Source organism: Ochotona curzoniae, unplaced genomic scaffold (genome assembly GCF_017591425.1).
Source record: "Ochotona curzoniae isolate NIBS_2020 unplaced genomic scaffold, NIBS_Ocur_1.0 scaffold_3890, whole genome shotgun sequence".
In the NCBI taxonomy this organism is placed as follows: Eukaryota; Metazoa; Chordata; class Mammalia; order Lagomorpha; family Ochotonidae; genus Ochotona; species Ochotona curzoniae.
In genome coordinates, this window is record NW_024467115.1 from 33,276,616 (window position 1) to 33,296,559 (window position 19,944).

General features: G+C 51.3%; 1 protein-coding gene across 1 annotated transcript in view; it reads left to right on the forward strand.

Moving 5' to 3' along the window:
- TIAM2 (TIAM Rac1 associated GEF 2) overlaps positions 1 to 19,944 on the forward strand; it is a 440,232-nt gene that overhangs the window by 389,089 nt on the left and 31,199 nt on the right. Inside the window, 1 exon segment of the mRNA XM_040965572.1 lies at positions 7,960 to 8,063. Coding sequence (XP_040821506.1) covers positions 7,960 to 8,063 — 104 coding nt within the window.

Consider the following 19,944-nt stretch of genomic DNA (forward strand, 5'->3'; position numbering starts at 1 on the left):
CCCACGCAGGTGCAGGGTCCCAAAGCTTTGGGCCGTCCTCGACTGCTTTCCCGGGCCACAGGCAGGGAGCTGGATGGGAAGCGGGGCTGCCGGGATTAGAACCGGTGCCCATATGGGATCCCGGGCGTGCAAGGTGAGGACCTCAACCACTGTGCCATCGTGCCGGGCCCAAGTTGGAAATTCTTAGTTTTCCTTTGCAACGGTCGCAGTTTTCAGCGTGTTTTTCATTCCGTGAGAACAGTGTCTCATGGACATTAAACCAGAGGGAATAGTTAGTGAAATTTGGAGAACTGAAAAAAAGGTTTTTGAATTTTGAATTTATAAAATATGACTGTTGCAGAACTGGGCAGCTTTGATGGATGAAAGTTTGTATCTTAACACTGTATTTGTGGTTTTTTTTTTTTTAAACAAAGTATACATGAAAAGATTTTCAAATTTCTTTGTCTAAATTTTGTTGATTCTTTTTTCCTTTAAATATTGTATTTATTGTTGTTGGAAAGCCAGATGTCCAGAGGAGAGTCATAGAAAGATCTTTTATCTGTTGGCTCACTCCCCAAATGGCCACGACAGTGGCAGCTGAGCCTGTCTGAAGCCAGGAGACAAGAGCATCTTCTGGGTCTTCCATTTGCTCTGGCCATAGACTGGACAGTTCATAAGCAGACATCAGTAGCTTGCAGGTGTGGAGACTGGTCATTGGGGAGTGGCTGTTGGGCCTGCTGGTGAAGAAACCCATGTGCCTGGGTCGGATAGCCGGCCCTAGCTGCTCACCAGCTCCTTGCTCACCCGCGTCTTGGGAGACAGCAGGTGACGGCTCTCGGTATCTGGTACTCACCACCCACACAGGAGAGCTGGATTCAGGTCACGGCTCCTGGCCCAGCCTTGCTGTTGTGGATGTTGGAGGGAGTGAAGCAGTTTGCCTGGCTCTCAGATGGATGATCAAGTTGCTGCGAGGCTTGGTGGTTTAGGTTGCAGGACAGCACCTCGAATGCCTATGTCCTTACATTGGCTGGGGTGGATGGGGGTTGGCAGAAACGGAAGAGGGTGGAGCCCCTCTTGAGAACCCTCTTAGGAGTTGGTGTGGAGAGTTCCCTTCAGTTGCTGGATCTGAGAACTCTGCACGTGCCGTCAGAGCCAGATGTCTGGACCCTTGCCACTCCCGCTCCACCTCCCTGCACGTCAGCCAGATACTTCGGGGCGTCTTCAGGCTCTGCTGGCAGTGCCCCCCCACCCCTTCGGGGTGAGAACTTGGCTGCCTGTTTACTTGTGCCCCAGTTCAGTGAGGAGAGGGGGCTTCTCCAACAGGTCAGGGGGATAGAATGGCACCAGCTGGAGGAAGCAAACCTGAAGGCTGTGCCCCAGCAGGAGGCAGGCTTCCTTAGGGTTCAGGTGCAGTGGGATGAACACAAGGCCCAAGAGCCCGTGCCAAGCCCCTCCACACCACCCACACCACCTTTTTCAAAAAGTCTATCCTCTCACCTGTGGAAGTTAGCACCTGGATATATCGGTGGAGGAAACGATGAGCAGACCCACACACTGGAACATGAACTCTACTAGCCTGCCTGGAAATGATGTCATTGGGAACTCGGAATCCAGATGATGAGCTGTAGGAGTGAGGCACCCTTCACCTTACCTTTTCCGGCTGTGTCTGTCTGGAAATTGGCACCCAGGGTGTTTCTTTCATGTTTTGCCCTTTAGTTGGACAGGATTTGGGGTTGCCAGTTCCTTGGCTGACAGTGACACTAATAAGTATATACTGATGGCCAGTCCAGGGAGAGATGAGATTAACTAGGTGTCCCTGAATGACATCCTCATGTTTCCCCAGTGGTCCGTAATGAAGTATAGGGCATGCAGAAGAGACGGGAGGCAGTCATTTTCCATGGCCGCCTGCCTGGGGCATCATCCATCCCATAGTCTGTGTGTTGATCGAAGAAGAATGGCTGGGCCCACCCTTGCTTGGGCTGTTGTGACTGCTCACCCGACCACTGGGTGTTAATTGGTGGGTTCTTCAGATTGCTATGTCTCACCTAAACTGTTCATTTCTACAAGGAGTGAGACAGGAAGAGGAGAGGTTGTTTGCCAGAGACAGATCTCTGACTTGAGTTCGTCAGTGGCTTAGTTTTTGTTCTGTATGTTTCAGGGGCGACGGGCTCCCCTGAATTAGATCTGAACATTTGTACTGTGCGGTGCTGAGCACGGAGTAGACAAGAAGCACCTGTTCTTCCTCATCCAGCAGGGCTAGGCAGGCCCCACGCCTGTCACCACGGCAATTCCTGATGAGCGGCTGTTCCAGGCAGTGGTCGGCCACTAGGCTACACTATTTATTTTCTCCATAGTGAATCTTGTATGCTTCTAGAATGTTCTTTTTGCTGTTTCTCCTCTAGAGAGAACATTAAAGATGCAGGCTGATGACTAGGATTCAGGACCTGGGAAAACTGAGACTCCTAAAGCGGAGTGGGCAACCTGGACACTCAGCTTCTCCTGGGCTTTGCCAAACTCCAGGGTGATGCTGGTGTCCTATTGGCCACTGCAGGAACTCTGTATGCCTGGATGCTATTCTGCCTCCATGAGATTTGGGTGGTGCCACAGCTCTTGGGTTTCCTGTCCTGGTGGATTTCCAGAGCTGTGCAGAGCTGCCCTCTCCTTGGCATCCACGGGGCCAGCATTGGTGAGAGTTAGTTTTTGGAGGCACCCTGGTGTCCAAGCTGGTGTCACAGCCTGAGGCCCAGCAGTGCCCAAAGCCTCCATCAAGGGGACTAAAGGTGGCAGGGTTATTTCCTGGGTTCCAGCTGAGTCTTTGATGCTGGAGCAGGAGGGGTACAGATGGGGAAGCATACATTGTGTGAGCTGGCAAGCGTCACACCTTTTCTCTAGCTTACCTGAAGCATGGGCTGCCTTTTCTCGGAAGCCAAGTGGGTTCCTCTTTGTAAGATGCAAGCTGTGGGTTGTGCTAAAGTTGCAGAGTTCCCAGAATGTATTGAAGAGAGGGTGAGGAGTTCCCCTTGCGCCCACTGTCAGCGTCTCCTGTGTTGCTTCCTGGAGCATGCCCTAGGCTGCAAGGCACCTGTGTCCTTGCGGCTCAGCCATCTCTGGGGCCCTCAAGGTCTCGTTCTCTGTGACCTGCCTGCTGTTTAGTAGGTTTCATCACAAATCCCTGAATGTGTGGACTGCGACTGGTTTCCTGCACTTGATATAACTGTTTGAAAAGAGTGTGGCACCTGTCGTGTACATTGGGTCCTGTCTCGGGTGGGGGTGGGGGGGTCCTTCTGCGCTGCATGGCTTCCTTAGCTGCAGACACAGAAACGCCTTCCGAGAGAGTTCCTCTGTCTCCCCTCTCTGTGCGCTGGCATTCCCAGGGTTCTCTCCTTGTGCGTTCTGCCTACCTGCCATGGGCCCAGTTTGTCGGACACCATCCGTCATGTTGGCTTTTGTGCCAGATATCTGGGTCTGTCTGCTTGGGGTGTTGGCAGATAATCAGCCCCAAGCAGGGGCTGCTCACACACAAAGCTTTCTTAACTTGAATGAGTCAAAGAATTAGTGGGAAGGTGCAGTTCCTAAAGAAAAGAAATCTTCGTCTCCCTGAGAACACACCTTCATACAGTACACACCTTCATACAGTACACACCTTCATACAGTACACACCTTCATACAGTACACACCTTCAAACAGTACACACCTTCATACAGTACACACCTTCATACAGTACACACCTTCATACAGTACACACCTTCATACAGTACACACCTTCAAACAGTACACACCTTCATACAGTACACACCTTCAAACAGTACACACCTTCATACAGTACACACCTTCATACAGTACACACCTTCATACAGTACACACCTTCATACAGTACACACCTTCATACAGTACACACCTTCATACAGTACACACCTTCATACGTTGAATGTTCCAGATGCTGGTCTCAACATTGGTCACTTACTGCTTCCCTTGTTGGTTCAGGTGCATTCTCCTGAATTCTAAAGCATTGCCTCTGGGAGCGCCTGTCTGGGCTTTGGCCTCTGGGGTGCTGAGCACTGACCGTCTGCCCCTGGATGGTCCAGATGCACCCCCAACTCAACTGTGCTGAGTCTAGCAGGCTTGTGGCTCCCCACTCCTGGCCTTCCTGGGCTCCCCTGGCTTCACTCCTGTCTTGGTGACCCCTGGCTTCACCCCTGTGTTGGTGACCCCTGGCGTTGACCTCATCCTGCCATTGCTTACCGCTGGGTGTCTGTGCTCTAGTGTGTCGACTTGGGTCCTTGCCCATCACACCTGCTGTGTTATTGCAGCTTTCTTACCTGCCCCTGTGCCAAGCTCTTGCCCTTGCTCCATCGTTCCATCATAGGCCCGCCTCCCTCACTTCCCTTATGTCTGCCACGGTTGCATTCAACAAACTCCCCATCCTGCCTGACTCACCGCTTGCACTTACCCAGCTGCTGCGTGTTTGTGGAACCCTCTCTCACTGCCTATCCTGTGTTGTCTTAAGCTAATTAGATAGATGCCTCTTATATTTCAAGCCTCGACTCAAGTGTCTCTTAGTTTCTTAAAGATTTATTTATTTGAAAGATAGTTACAGAAAGGAGTGAGACACACAGAGATCTTCCATGAGCCAGCTCACTCCTCAAATATCTGCAGCAGCCAGGGCTCGGCTAGGCTAAAACCTAGAGCTCCAACCTGGTCTCCATGTGGGCCATCCTGTACTGACTTCCTAGGAACCTTAGCAGGGAGCTGGATCTTGGAATTGGAGCAGCCAAGATTTGAGCTGGCTGCCATATGGGATGCTGATGTTGCAGTGAACAGCTGAACCCACTATGCCACATTGCTGGTCCCCTCAAGTTCCCCCTTTTCTGTGATGCCTTTTAAAGACCTGTGGAGAATACATTTAGCCTGTATGGCTTCACCCCGTATCATCCGTGACACTCAGTTGTACTGAGCTCTGGCTCCGCTGCCCCACCAATCACCGCTGCTCAGATTAGAGGCTGAAATCGTTACAGTTTGAACAGTTTGTCCCTGTGGAAACTCATGTGAGGCATCATTGAGAGGCTTGGAACGTCATGGGACTGAGGTGTGTTCAAGGGGAACCTCTGAGGATGATGAGAGTTAGATAAAGGTCAACAACTTGGAGCCCCCATAACTGAATGCCTGTGGCTTTAAGAGAAGAGGGAGAAAGACCGAGTGCATGCAGACACACGTGCACAGTCCCTGTCCCCTGCACTGCAAGAGGCCGTCCACACATGTTCCTACCTGCACAGTCCCTGTCCCCTGCATTGCAAGAGGCCGTCCACACATGTTCCTACCTGCACAGTCCCTGTCCCCTGCACTGCAAGAGGCCGTCCACACATGTTCCTACCTGCACAGTCCCTGTCCCCTGCACTGCAAGAGGCCGTCCACACATGTTCCTACCTCCTTGACTTTGAACCAGCACCACGAGCCTGCATCAGCATCCTTTCTTTATAGCTTAACCAGTCTGTGACATTACATCATTAGCAACATCATTAGCAAAACCAACACAGACCTTGAGAGCCTCTTACTCATCCCCTGTCCTTGGCACCTAACGTCAGGGCAGGAGGTTGTGCCCACCGAGTGCGTGTTGAGTGGATGGGTGCAGAGACGTAGTCATGCTGACTGCAGGAAGGGGCTGTGGGACTGACTGACCTCCCTTGAATGGCGGTGTGCATGTGGCCTGAGGAGGAAGTGACGCAGAGAGGGGTCACTTGGGGCTTGACCTTCCCGGGTAACCAGCCCTGGTAACTGAATCTGCTGTGTGATGTGAGTCTTGGCACAAAGTGTGGGAGTTTTGGCTTCCTTTGAATTCTCCTTTGCAGGTCACTGTTCACCAGCTTCTTTTCCTCCTTTACTTTCCTCTGCCGGAGTCCAGCTCTAGCCGAGTTTGGAGTTCGGGAAGGGTGCATGGAGTCAGCGATAAAGAAAGACATAGATACAGACACTTGGTGCATTCTCACCACAATTCAAGAAAAAGCTGTCCTTTTATTTACTCAATACCTTTCTCAAGCTTTTGCACAAGCAACTATTTTATTTTTTTTTTCTTTTCAAAATTAAGGGGGCATGTACAGATATTTGGTCACTTCAACTGCACTTCAAGGCTAAGCAGGTGCTCCTAAAGATAATTTTGTGAAATACTGTATTCATATTCTTCAAAGCAAGCTATTGTTTATTCTACAACAGCAGCCATGGAGCAACAGCCAGGACTCCAAGGCCAAGGCACATGCGATTGCCTGCTAATTAGTAGTACTTTCAAACCACATTTCTACTTCTACAATTTACCCATCATTTAATGGGAAAATAGGTTACAAGGGAAAAACCTAAAATCTAAAACAGAAACTTCAAATGTTAAATCCCCCTACAACTATAGATTCCTACAACCCCATAAACAATAAGACAATAATCAAAAGCATTTTTCTTTAATAAAGCATCCTTAATTCCTCTAGCTAAAAATTATAAAAGCAGCTAAAACAATTACATTTCCTACACTCCTAAAAATTGCAAAGACAAGCTAGCCTTTGAGATAACAATAGTTATATTTATTGCCATAGCAGTTTCAGCTCTCACTCCCATCACTTCCATTACTTTGTAAAATTCTTATTAAGCCATTTCCCAGAAGACATGGTATATGTCTGGGCCCGATTTCAGGGCAATGAGTAGGTACACAATAAAGTGTCCAGAAATGGCATGGGCTTAATTGTGCTCCTGTGTGTAAATTGTCAAAGGCCCACTCACCAAGACATTATCAGTGACGTTAACTTTCAAGCTCACATCAGTGGCAAACAATGCCTCAATAAAATACAGAATTCTTAGTGGGGTGCTTGAGTGTCCATGCAGCCAGGGGGTGAAACAGCGTCAGGGTGGTCAGAGAGAAATCCGCCGGGCCCTGCCAAACAGCTGGAAGCTCCCCCAGGCCCTGCCAAGCAGGGGGAGCTGTTCTCTTCACACCTTCGTACCATCCACACCTACTACACGGACCCCAACATTCCTCCTCCTCTTCAGATCCCTACTAGTCCATGCCATCGATGTCCTCCTGTGCTATCGTCCACATCCGCAGGGCCACCCACGCCTAAAGCTTTCTTTCGCTCCTGGCAGGCTGGCCTCTTCCTTCCTTCTCCTAGCACTTGATGGGATTGTGTGAATGTAGGGGCATGACCCAGGTTGGCAGGTGGTGGGCCGGGGACCGCTGTGAGCACGGCTGGGTCTGTGTGTGAGGGCACGCACCAGTGCAGCTCTTGTCTTCCAGGTAAAGGTTGAGTGCTTGCATGTTGGAGAGAGGATGCAGATGGTTGGTGCCTGGTGCTAAGAGCAACAAGCCCAGTGATCTTGAGCTTATTAACCTGAAAATTGTGGCTGGAATTATTGAGGAGGGGATGTGCATATTGTCATGGGTTTGGAGACCTATGTGCTCGTGCTCTGTTTACCTTTAGTATTCTTTCTGAATCCTTGCTAGCAAGAGTTTGTTTTTGCCCTTGGGACTTTACATTTTGAATGAAACTGACTGACACTAGAAAAAGAATCATGCATGCAAACCATCAAGTGGTGGGTTGCAATAAGCAGCTCTGATAGAACATCTTTGGTTTTCCACGACATCCCCTTGCAGTTTGCCCCACTGAGAAAGTCCTGCCATAAGTCTCTGCAGTTTGATTCTTGGTTCAAAAAAAGTTGAGGACAGAGCTTGGGGCGAATCCATTTGCATAGTCATGAAGAGAATGACAAAGCACTTAAGGGATGGTGTTCACTGGTCTGCTTTGGCCACAACAGGATGCTGTTTCCTCAGTAAGCAGGCACACGTCCTTTCGTAAGCCCAGCTGTGCCTGTTGGACTGCCAGTGGTGTGAGGGGCCCTTGGAACTGCCTTCTGGGCTGTCCGCTGTCTTCCTGCTTTCTCTTCTCTGGAATCAACTCCTCTGTGCACATGGCTGGTCTCAGGTCTGTTCTCTTGTTTTTCCCACAGATTTCAGCAATGTCCCTGACATTCCAACCAGTCTGAAAAGGAGCCAGACGGATGGCACTCTGGACCAGGTGCCCCACCGGGAGAAAATGGAGCAGACATTCAGGGTAAGGCACTGGCCCAGAACTTGTGGCAGGCAAGGGCTAGTTCATACTCCTACCTGATGCGGGGACAAGTTATCTTCACCCTGGGTCCAGCAGTCATTACACACCTCTCGGGTGACCACCAAAGCCAGGGCCATGCCAGGCTGACGTCAGGAGCCAGGGTCTCCATGCTGGTCTCCAGTGTGGGTGGAAGGGGCCTGCTCATGTGAGCCATTAACATCTGCCTTCCCCGGAGCATCACTGGGACTCAAAGCAGCCTTCCGATATGGGATGCTGGAGTGCAAGCGGCAGCTCACCCGGCCCTGCCACGGTGCTACCCCTTGTGTGAAGTACTAGGAGAGGCCACTCGCTGATGATGGGACGCCTCCGACACCTCTCACATGCCATCAGACAGCAGAGCCAGCACTGCCAACCCCACACGGTAGGGTGGCTTTACTCGGCTCTTTCGAGAAGGAAAACTCAAGCTGAGCTGTTCTGAAAATCCTGTGAAGTCACTGTTCCGTTTCTTTCCTGCTTTTTTTTTCCCAAAGATAAGTTATTATCAGAGTGTTGTCATGTTAGCGTAGTAAGATGTATGACAGAGACCTTGTCACTGTTGCTGCTGCGATGTGCCGCCGTTGTGTTGTTTTGCCCCTGTCACCACCATCCTTCAGAGAGAAGCAGTGGGCCCACTGAATGACAGCCCTCCTTCCTCCCCCCTACACCCTGGTAAGCCCCGTTAGTGTTTTGTCCCATTTGCCGATTCCAGCTATGGCATCTGAGTGGAGCTGGGTGGTATTGCATTTGCCTGATATAATTGCACCTGCCGTCTTCTCTGGCCATCCGTGCTGTGGCATGTTTGCCTCCTCTTTCTTTTTCGTGGCTGAATGAAATTCCATCATGTGTCTGTGCTGGGATTTGCTGGACGGTTGGTTAGGTCGTTGATGCCATTTAGCACCCCACGTGGTGCTGCCTTGGTCACGGGCACACCTGTGCTTGGGCCACGAATACAGCACCCACATTTATGCTTGACTCGTTCTCCGTGCACCTTGGGCTGGTAAGTAGTAAGTAATTGCTGTGGGACAGTCCAACTGTTTTCCACAGTGCTGGCCCATTTTGCACCCCTAGCCCCTGCCCTGTCTGTGTGCAGGGGTCCGAGGGCTGTCCGTGCTTGGCAGTGCCATGACGGTCCACTTTGTCCCTGCACTGTTGGCTGTTCCTCATCAGAACCAAAGTGGGTGACACGATGTAACACCGAGTGAGGTTTTGACTGAGTGTGAAGCAATAACTCTGTGTGAGACTTCTCGCTTTTGTCTTAAGTGTACAGTAAGAATGGAGGAAGTGGAGGCAGTGGCAAGTGTTTAAATCAGAGTCGCAGGAGGCCGTGCCCCAGTTGGGGTTGGACCGATACAAGGGGTTGGACCGATACAACCGGAAACCAGTCCGGTGGCAAGCAGCTGGGTGGCATGCCTTGGGCAGTGGTGCTGCCCGCCGCAGGGCTAGGGGTCAGGGGAGAGCCTGCCAGCCTCGGGGTGGGTTCCAGCAGCCCCAGGCTCTCTCCTCCTCCTCTCTCCTGCCCTTCCTCTCTGTTCCCCCCACGCTTCCTCACTGTTCCCATCCTCCCCCTCCAAGCTCGCTCCTCCTGCCCCTCCCATGTCCTCAGCACAGCTGCCTCCCTGCTCTAGTTAGACGCCCAGGACGTGGTTCTTTTGGGTAGGCTTTCTGCTCTGAACTTCTTAATTTTTAACCCCTCCCCCCATCCTGCGTTAGTTTTTTGAAGGAGCATCAGATGTATTTAGGTTACTTGATCTTTAGGGTTTTTTTTTTTTTAACTCCTTGATCAAACAGAGCTTGGCTCCCCAGACTCATGCAACCGTTGGATCCCTGCAGTCTCAGGGATCAGTGCTAGTGGGTGATGGGTGAGAGTGGCAGCTTGAGCCAATCCTAGTGTGTGGAAGTGGGCCGTTGGGAAGTGCTTGGCTTGGGTAGGTTGCCAGGGAGGAGTCCCAGGATGGAAACCCAGTGGCCTTAGCAGGAGAGAACAGAGGGCAGAAGGCACGCCTCCTGCGCCTCTGCTTTCCAGCTTGGCACGTGTTCATCACATGCCAGGCTGACAGGTCTGCCCTGGCCTTGAACCCTTGCTGTCTCCAACCGTAGATCCAACTACGCCTCTTCCTTCCTTCATGAGCGGTTCCTCTCAGATGTTTTGGGGCTAATGAAGACAGGGGGACTGAGACATCCCTGAACCTCGGTGCAAGCTGTTTACACTGAGTCTGCCCGTGGGGGAACTGGCCCCACGTGGCAGCCTGGGCAGATTGCTTAACGCCCCTCAGGGATAATGACTTTCCTCTGTAATAAGCCGCTTGCGTCACACAGTGAAGTTCTTAAGAAGGAAATCAGTTTTCCACCCAAATGTAAGAGTCCATAGATGAATCACAAGTTAGCCTGGTCAGGCTGATTCCCTAAATTGTGTAGCAGTGGCCGTTTAACCAAAGGGTGTCTCAAAGTGAGTGTGGAGCACCAGTTGGAGATTTCAAGGAGAAGGGAGAGGCGCAGCTTGAGTGGGGGTGTGGGTTCAGGGTGGTGAGCGTTTGGCCGGGTGGCTAATTTCCTCCCTAGAGCAAAGTGCTTGCAGATGCTCCTGGTTCAGCTTTCTGCTAGTGCAGAGCCTGGGCTGAGAGGGGCAGTGGATGATGGCTCGAGTATCTGGGCTTCTGCTACCCAGGTGGGAGAGCTGGATGGAGTTCCCATCTCCTGACTTTGACCTGCCCCAGCCTTGGCCACTGCGGCTATTCTGGGGGGGAAATGCCCATGACCAGAGACCCTGTGTGCTTGCCTGGGACTCAAACTGGGCCACCCATGTGGTATGCCAGTGCCACAGGTGGAGGTTTAGCCTTCTGTGCCATGGTGCCACCCCCAGGACACCTCAGTTTTGACTGTACCCTTTCATTTTGGCTCGTTGCCGTGCTCAGAAGGGAAGGGATGCGCAACCTGATGAGCCTTTGCCTCCAGAATCCTATCCTACCACAAGGGTCAGATTGCTTGGGCTCCTACCTGGAAATTTCAGGATATTAAAAAAAAAAAGATTTACTTATTTTTATTGGGAAGATTTACACAGAGAAGGAGAGATTAGAGAAGAGAGAAAGATCCTTCATTCTCTGGTTCACTCCCCCAGTGGCTGCAGTGACCAGTGCTGGACTGATCCGAAGCCAGGAGCTTCTTCCAGGTCTCCCACACAGGTGCAAGGTCCCGAGGCTTTGGGCCATTCTCCACTGCTTTCCCAGACCACAGGCATGGAGGTGGATGGAAAGTAGAACAGCCGGGACACAAACCAATTTCCATATGGGATCCCTGTGCTTGCAAAGCGAGGATTATCCAATTGAACCATCACACTGGGCCTGAATTTCAGGACATTTTATTTAATTTTTTAAAGATTTATTTTATTTTATTGGAAAGTCAGATATACAGAGAGGAGGAGAAACAGAGAGGAAGATCTTCTGTCTGATGGTTCACTCCCTAAGCAGCTGCAAAGGCTGGAGCTGCACCAATCCAAAGCCAGGAGCCAGGAGCTTCTTCCGGGTCTCCCATGCAAGTGCAAGGTCCCAAAGCTTTGGGCCATCCTTGACTGCTTTCCCAGGCCACAAGCAGGGAGCTGGATGGGAAGCAGGGCTGCTGGGATTAGAACCGGTGCCTATATGGGATCCCGGTGCATTCAAGGCGAGGACCTTAACTGCTATGCTGTCGCACCGGGCCCGAGTCTCAGGACATTTTAAAAACTATGGAACAGTCTAGGGTTCACTTTATTTCCTTGTTCTCTGCTTCCAGAGAAGAAAAAATGGATGAACACCTGTAGGGCTACCCCTGAAGGATGTTAATGAAAAGAAAGAGAAAGTTTCTAACTTACAAATTCAGAATTTTATTTTGCTGCTTGGCATTGTGTGTTGTCTTCATCTCCTGGAAGTAGTCTTCTGTTTTGGAAATGGTGATTTGGGAGACTGGGGAGGCATGTCCGGCGTGTGCTGGGCGTGGGTCTTGGGGTTCCCCCAGCGTGCAGTCTCCTGGCTGGCCACAGGGTGAAGCCCCGCCTGTCTCCCTCCTAGGTCTCCATTCTGCTCCTCCTCCTGTTGCTGTTGGTCATTAACTTCTTTGTGGATTAGACCCTGGTTGAACCTGGGCTCTTTGGGGTCTTTTCCTATGGATTATTCTAGACTTTTCAAATAAAGAATAATTTCCCTTGAAAATCAAATGGAGCCTGGCTGAGTGGAGCCCAGCTGTAAAGTAGTCTTTTGACAGGTGGCAATTTCAGCAAATGGTTTATAATTGATTGCCTTCTGTCTCGGTCAGGGTGCCTATTACTGTCACAGCCCTTTGTGCGACCCTGACAGGCTCTCCTTTGGGGGGGTCTTGCTCCCCTCCCCTTGTATTGTTAGCAATTAGGGTGTGCTGTTGTTACAGTTTGGAGTTTGAAAGGAGTAAGCAATCTCTGGATGTGGACTTGGAGGAGTTTGTGGTTTGCTGGGGGAGCCCGAGGTGTGTCAAGCAGCTCTGCACGGACGTCGCGGTGGTGTTCCCTTCTCTCGGCTCTGAAGATGTGGCACTGGGTGCTTCTGGTGCCTGCTGGGCTGACTGCGCTAATCGGGTGCCTCTCTGGGGCAGCCAGACACATGGTGGGGTGGAGCGAGGGGAAGGCAGCAAGCCTTCCCTAGTTACCGCCACTGCTGCTTGGAGAAGAGCGAGGTGGCGCTAGGGCGGCCTTGCAGACGGCGTGACTGGGAGGAACAGTTGGGATTTTTTTTTTCATTGCCTGGGGGATGAGAGTGAGAGCGACTGTGTGCTGTATTCACTCCCCAGCCGCCACTGCTGCCGGAGGAGGCAGGTGTCTCTGAACTTGGCTTTTTCAATGTACAGCATGTAAGTAAATGAGATTTTGCCTTTCGTGACTGTAGATTCTGACCCCAGTGTACACATGCCTGCATGGCTTTCTCCTTGTGAAGTTGATCTTACTCTGAGAATGTCTAAAGACTGCTGTGGAGATGAGCGGAGATGTGTTTCTGGCAGAAATATTGAAGCCTTCTTGGTTGTTAAGGATGAGTGGATTTCTTTTGCCTACTCATTGTTCTGTGGTGTGGTCAACTTTTCCTTCTCATTCAAAGGTCTTGAAATCCATCTCTGGGACCGTTGGTCCACTCGAGATAGAAAGGAATCAGAAGGGCTGGCGGGAATATTTACTCTGATATGTCAAGGGCGTGGGAGCGTGACCGGAACCTGGCATTCTGTGCCCTGGCATGAGGCAGGGACCTGTGTTGGGGCTTAAGGCTGTGGAAGACAAACCACCCAAGAAAAAGTCCCATCTTGTACGAGGTAAGCTGAGTCTCTGGTTTGTCTTATTCCCGATAAAACACTTGTTCAGCTTGTTGGGAGAACTTTATGTAATCACCTAGTGCAGCTCTGGTGGGGTTATTTTTGCTGTACCGTGGGCGTTGTGTTGATGGAACACAGCTTTGAGGAACTGGAGATGCGGGGCTCCGCAGCCTCGCGTTGGATGCCGCCGTGTAATCATGTGTAAGATCTGTTTTGTCCTGTTTGTTTTGTCAAGGTAGAAGAAAGCGCTCTGATGGTGGGGTGTTGAGTACACGGTGCCAACACAGCTTGCACTTAACACTTAACTCCTCCTCACTCACCCAGCTCCACCTTTTCAATTTTGCCCCTGAAGTGCTTTTAAGGCTTTGCATATCTTAAGAAGCTAAAGGAAAAGGAGAAAAGTTTTGGGTGGTGGGGGTTGGTTTTCCAATATTTTCCGAGTCTACATGTTGCTTTCAGTTCATTGCATTATTTCATGATCTTCTTGATTGTAAGACGCTTTTAGAAATTCCGAGTAAAAGGTGATCTGTTTTCGCATGAGTCCTTCTGCAGGGCTGCTAGTTAATACCCAATGTAATTATGGTTCTTTCCGTGAAGTGAAACACCTGTTTCTGTGTGTGAGCTATCTGACCTAATCCTATTTGAACGGGGCCTGGAGATAGCATAGGCTCCTCAGGACAGGTGCTTTGTCCCTGAAAAGTCATTTGGGGCATGAGAACTTCCAGGAGCCGAACAATGAAGAGTCTTTCATGGTGGTTTAGTTCCAGGTAGCTGTTTCCTGCAGTTGGTGGTAGATCGGAAGGAACTCTAGACCTGGAGATGAGCAGTCAGCATTTGCATCCTGACCCATGGGGGTTTACTGTGGTCTGACCTGGGGGAAATGGCGCGGCCTTCCTAAGCCTGTGTGTCCTCATCGGGAACTACAGGTAATAATCCCAGCAACCTGTGTTGAAGGGATCACATATGACCAGAAACATGCATGAGAGGCAGTGGTGGGCTGTGAGCTATGCCTGCGGAGGGTGTCTCACCTGAGAGCCCATCTGCCGCTTTGCCTCAAGGTCTGATTGGAAATTGTGAGCAAATAGATGGGTACCCCGAGGCAGCCTCAAGGACGTGGGGAGACATGCTCAACGCGTGTTAGCTGCCTGCTCGGTGTCAGCTCCTGCTGAGAGGTGCAGGTATGCGGCCTGGGTCCTTAGGAATAGGGCCCGCCGAGTACAGGGCCACAGCACCTGTGCATTCATCTTTCTCCTGTGTGATGGGGTGAGCCGGGGGCTGTCCCAAGGTGGGGCCTCAGCTGCCCCCGGCCAGTAGGCATCATCTCCTAGTAGGAGAGACTGGGCGAGGTCTGAAAGGTGTGGGAAGGAGGTGTGTGCCATGGCCCTGGAAGGGAGAGAGATGACAAGGACACAGGACAGCCCCGTTTCTGCACCCAGATCCAGAGCACATCCTTCTGCACATCTAATTGCATGGCCCAGATGCAGGGAGTGGGTGTCATTTGTGGCCCTGCATGTGCTGACTGTGCTGTGCTTGGAGCCCAAGCCATGCCGGCCTCTTTGAACATAGTTGGACTTCAAACCAACCAACCGCTTCTCCTTGCCCGAGCTCCCAGGTGCCCTTGCCCTGCTCAGCTGAATTTGTCCTTGATCATCAGGGGCTGCGTGTCGGGGCTGCACAGGCAGACAGGGGTGTAGGCAGTGGCACATGGAGGTCAGTCATGGCATGAAGCTGGCCTTCATACTGCCGTGGGTCATGGGCCTGCTGCACGCAGCAGTGCTGGAGACACCCCCATGCATGTCCGTATGAAAATGGGATGGAAGCAAAAACATCCGAGGGCAGGTGTCAGGCAGGGGCTGTGTGAGCACAGCAGGGAGCTTGAGAGTGCAGTGGCGCTGGCAAGGCGGGCATGGGCATGCCCGGCTGGTGGCTGTGTGGACCGCAGTTAGTGTGGGAGTGTGCCCTGCAGGAGCCTGACAAGGCACAGCTGCCACTACCATCTTTCTTCTGCCCCTACCTCTGCTTGCCGCTGGTCCTGGCTCTGTTGCTGTGACTGATGCGTGCTGGGCAGGAGCAAAGCACGGGTAAGGGGCTGTTGCTGAGGTCCGAGCTGTGGACTCAACGGGCCTTGGTGTTACATCGCTGCTGCCTGGTCTGTCCTCAGCTGTCTGCTTTTGCCAGGGAGGCTTAAAAACTGAGACCCTGACATAACATGAGACTGAAGTGGGTGAACCTAGGGGCACAAGGTTTGCATCGTGTTGTAAAATGTGGACTCTGTGTGGGTAGGACAAGGAACAGGGTGTTGGGAGAGGCCGGGAGGTTCTGGGCCAGCCTGAAGACAGGAACTGGGGACTCAGTCTGGGTCTCCCTCTGTGGGTGGCAAGGCCCAAATGCTTGAGCCATCGCCCACTGTCTACCAGGGTCTGTCTTGGCAAGAAGCAGGAACTGGGAGTGGAGCCAGAACTCACACCCAGGTACCCCAGTGCATCATGTGGGCATTCTACATGACTGTGAGACAACTGTGCCTAGCACCCACCATTCCATCCTTGCATCTGTGGGTAACTGTGGTTGTGAGCACCTCAAGTGTGTTCAGCTGCCAGTTTCCCTGCATCCCATTTATTGTGCCCTGCATCTGCTTTTCTAGACTTTCCCTTTCCATCTTATATTTCTGGGGGAAATAGGTTGCTGTGCAGGGTCATCCTCAGTGTCATACAATGAAAGAGAGAGACAGAGAGAGTGTTCTCCAGGGCAGGGCTGTGAATGACTCAGAGTGGGGTGGGCTGCAGGCTTGGGCCTTGTCAGGTGCGAGCCCAGCTCTGGAATTAGCTCACTGTCAGACCAGCCTGCGCACTGACAGGATAATTGCACCCCGTTTCCGCACACTGTGGGGACAGTGACTCACGGGAGAGTGACTCGGAGGCTGTGCAGAGCAGAGGCCGCCCCAGCGTTTGACCCTGGCGGGGCAGAGCTGCTTGCTGGACACTGTGACTTTCTGACACAGGCGTCTTCTGTTGCTCTCCCTGCCACCTCAAGGCCGCCGTTTGCTCCCATCCTGTCTGAGATGAGGCCTCGGGCAGCATGTGTTTCCCCCGCAAGGCTGACTGAGTGCTGTACCTAAAGGGGGCAGCCAGGCGGCTTGAGTGGCAGAAAGGGGTGCCCAGCCCATGCCACCTGAAATGCCTCTTGCTGTGGACTCTGGGACCAGCAGGCACGATGGGGCCGGAGGGCCGGTCCTTGTGTTGCTCTGCTCGCCCCGTCCTCTGTGTGTCCACCTTATTTCTGCCCGTTTCTTTCCTCTTCCTGGACTGCAGGTAGATGTTACAGAGACTTCAGTCCAACTTGACCATTGAGCCAGGCTCTAACCTGAAGTCCCTGTGCATGCTGAGGGAGAACAGCTGGCTGGCTCTGGGCGGACTCGGAAGGAAGAACTCGCTGGCTCCCTTTCCTTGTCGTTGGGTAGGACAGTCATCTAACTTGTGTGTCGAGGGCACCAAGGACCCTCCCATTTCAAGGTCTCCCTGGCTCTGGCTCCCCACCTTGTCTGTGTTTCCGCCTAAGTAGCTGATCTCAGGCAGCTTCGGACTTGACGTCACTTCGATCCTCGTGCATACAGAGAGCTGCTTAACCAAAAACCAAATCTTAGGAGCAGAGCCCCGTTAGAATTAGCATCAGCTGTTCCCGATTGTTTAGGGGGAGTCCCTGACGTGTAAGCCTCTAAGACGTGTGCAGGGTTGTAAGGTGGCAGTAAGCGAAGGGCTGGGAGAGCGGGTATCTCCCCATGCCGTCTGCTCTCTGACTGCCTTACCTTGTTCAGGAAACCCTCGGACCATTCAAGAACCTGAACTTCTGAGACACGCATGCTCAAACTGAACTTCAAGAGGTCACTGAGTCACAGGACTTTTGTGTGTGACTTTCTCCTTTAGGAACCGCTGGCTTTGAGTGAATTGTGGCTTAGTCGGGACTCTGTCTTGAGTTAGCTTAGTGGACGTTGTGGAAGCAAAGATCAGATGCCTGCCATTTGAAAGGCACTGTTTAGTCCTGTGCCATTTTGAACTTTTATCATGCTGTCTGATTGGTGGGGTGAGATTAACTATCAATACTTTTACTATTATTATTATTATTATTGTTATTATTGCAGTGTGCAAAGGAAACAGTGAGGAATGTTGAATGAATGATCATCCCTAGATGGCAAATACGGGAAACAGACGGCCTCACTTGTCACAAGTGGTGACATTGTGTGCTGTGCTTTGGTATTTTAACCACTTTCATTTCCTGTGTTTAGTGGAAAGTGGTGATGGCGGGAGGGGGAACATTTAAACGTTGATCTTGTAGGTGTCTTTAGCGCAGTAAGTAGCTGTCTGGTGCAGTGGGTGCAGGAGCATGCAGTGGCCCATTCTGCTGCTTCCTGTTCAAGGGCGCGTTGAGGACTTCATCTTAAGCTTCGTGGCTGCTCACTTCCTTTTAAAGGAATAGTAGCCACAATTGCAGCCTGATTTTGGCTTGCCATCATTTGGGGCTTGTCTTTAATATCATCTTACCGATTCTTACATACACATACCGAGTGTGTGTGTGCGTGTGTGTGTGTGTGTGTGTGTGTGTGTGCACGCGGGCACTCCTGCTTTCCCACCACTTGTTGAGTCTCCGTTGATTTCTCCCACAAGGCAGCATTCTTGGCAGTCTGCCACTGCTGAGGGGTCTGAAACACTTGTCTCAACGACGCCTTCTGTGACAGTTCTCGTGCACTTAGGGGGTGTGGTCAAGTGCAGACTGCACTGTTTGCATCAAGCGGCGTTTGATTCGCAGTGCTTTCTTCATGCCTCTTTATCTCTCATGGCAGATTCTCACCTTTCCATCATGTCCCCACCCCACGTGGTGGGAGCTGCTTTCACTTTAGAAAAATAAAAAAAATTTTGAGAAATTGTTCTGAGTCATTCTGCAATTTCCGCTGGAGTCTCAGCTCTGAGTGGATTTATGTCACTGTCTGTGGATGAGAGGGGAAGGAGAGGTCAGGGACAGCAGCGAGGCACCTGTGGGTCATTTGCTCCATCCAGTCCCAGCCTCTGCCTGCTGAGAGTCTGTCGTGAACACCGAGCTGGTTACTCGAACAAACGCCACGAGTCGAGAGAACAGGACGGGGGAAGCCCCCGAGAGCGCCCTTGACTTCGGTCCCGTGGAAGTCTGCTGGGCTTTGGTTCCGGCCTCGTGGGAACCTGCTGGGCCTTTGGCTCCAGCCTCGTGGGAGCCTACTGGCTTCGGATGGAAGCCCAAGGGCTTTGGCTCTGGTCTAGTGGGAGCCTGCTGGCTTCAGTGACTGGGACCAAGGCATGGGTTTTTATATAATTCAGTGGGTCAAGCAAGCAGTCGTTACATTTTGATTGGTTATTACATGTTATCTATCAACAACACTTGCATTCTCTTAGTTCTGAGAAACATATTTTTTTAGATATTTGTCAAGACACATTTTCTTCTTCAATCATTTTACCATAACTTGTTTTTCATGACATGCTTACGTACATTAGAGCTTCTTAACAGGAGTGATGGGGAGGGATAACATACATTGGGGTATTGGGGTTACTTGACAGGAGGATAGGAGAGGTGGCCCCATTTCACCAGTAGTTTAGGAAGATGGAGTCACCTCTGCTGAAAACTCCAACATACATACTATATCCATTAAGTCACAGCATAATTTACATAAGAGGTCTATTATTATAGCTATTTCTGGGTCATCAATTTCAGACAAAAGTGTAGTGATATTAAGGATATAATTGAGGTTATTGATAATGTGACTTCCCATATCTTCCATAGGTTCATTTTTATCTACACCCACACTAAGCATCTATTGATGGGACAGTAAATAAACACCTACAACCAGACGGTTCCTATCAGAGTCAGGATGGGAGGGGGAGGTCCCTAGGTCCATCTCCTCCTGTTCAGGAAGAACAGGGAGTGAAAGCGTGCGTGTCAGTGCTCCAGGAGGAAGAAGATGTGGGCTGTTTTTGCAGGCACTCCGAATTCCTTCATGTCTCCCTTTTGTCCCTTTCTCACTATCTCCTCCTTCTCCCCTATTTTGCTTGCTCACTTCCGAAGCGCCCCACGCCCCCGCGCCTTGGTTCCCTGACCTTGATGTTCTCTTGCTCTCTGATGCCACCTATGTTCTCTGGCGTCTTCAGGAGGCAGGTGTCCAATGAGAAGGTGAGGGGACGTGCGCTAGCCTCGAGGCTGGGGTCCCTCAGCCCAGTGCTTAGAAACCTGAGGGATCATGTGACTGGGGGAGTCCTGCCCTGCCCTGCCAGGAATGCTACTTTCAGCTGCTCTTGGGGGATTTCTGAATCTCTCATCTTCACGATTGCTTCAGGGAAACGGAGGAGATGCCCAGGCCATGGCAGGTGGCAGAATTAGGGGCAGGCATCTCTGCTCTACCCTCGTCTGAGTGGCAGCGTCTTTATTTGTTATTGCTCGAAAGGCAAAAGTATGGGGGAGTGGGGAGAGAGAGATTTTTCATCTTCCGATTTGTTCCCCAAATGGCCACAGTGGCTGGCACTGAGCT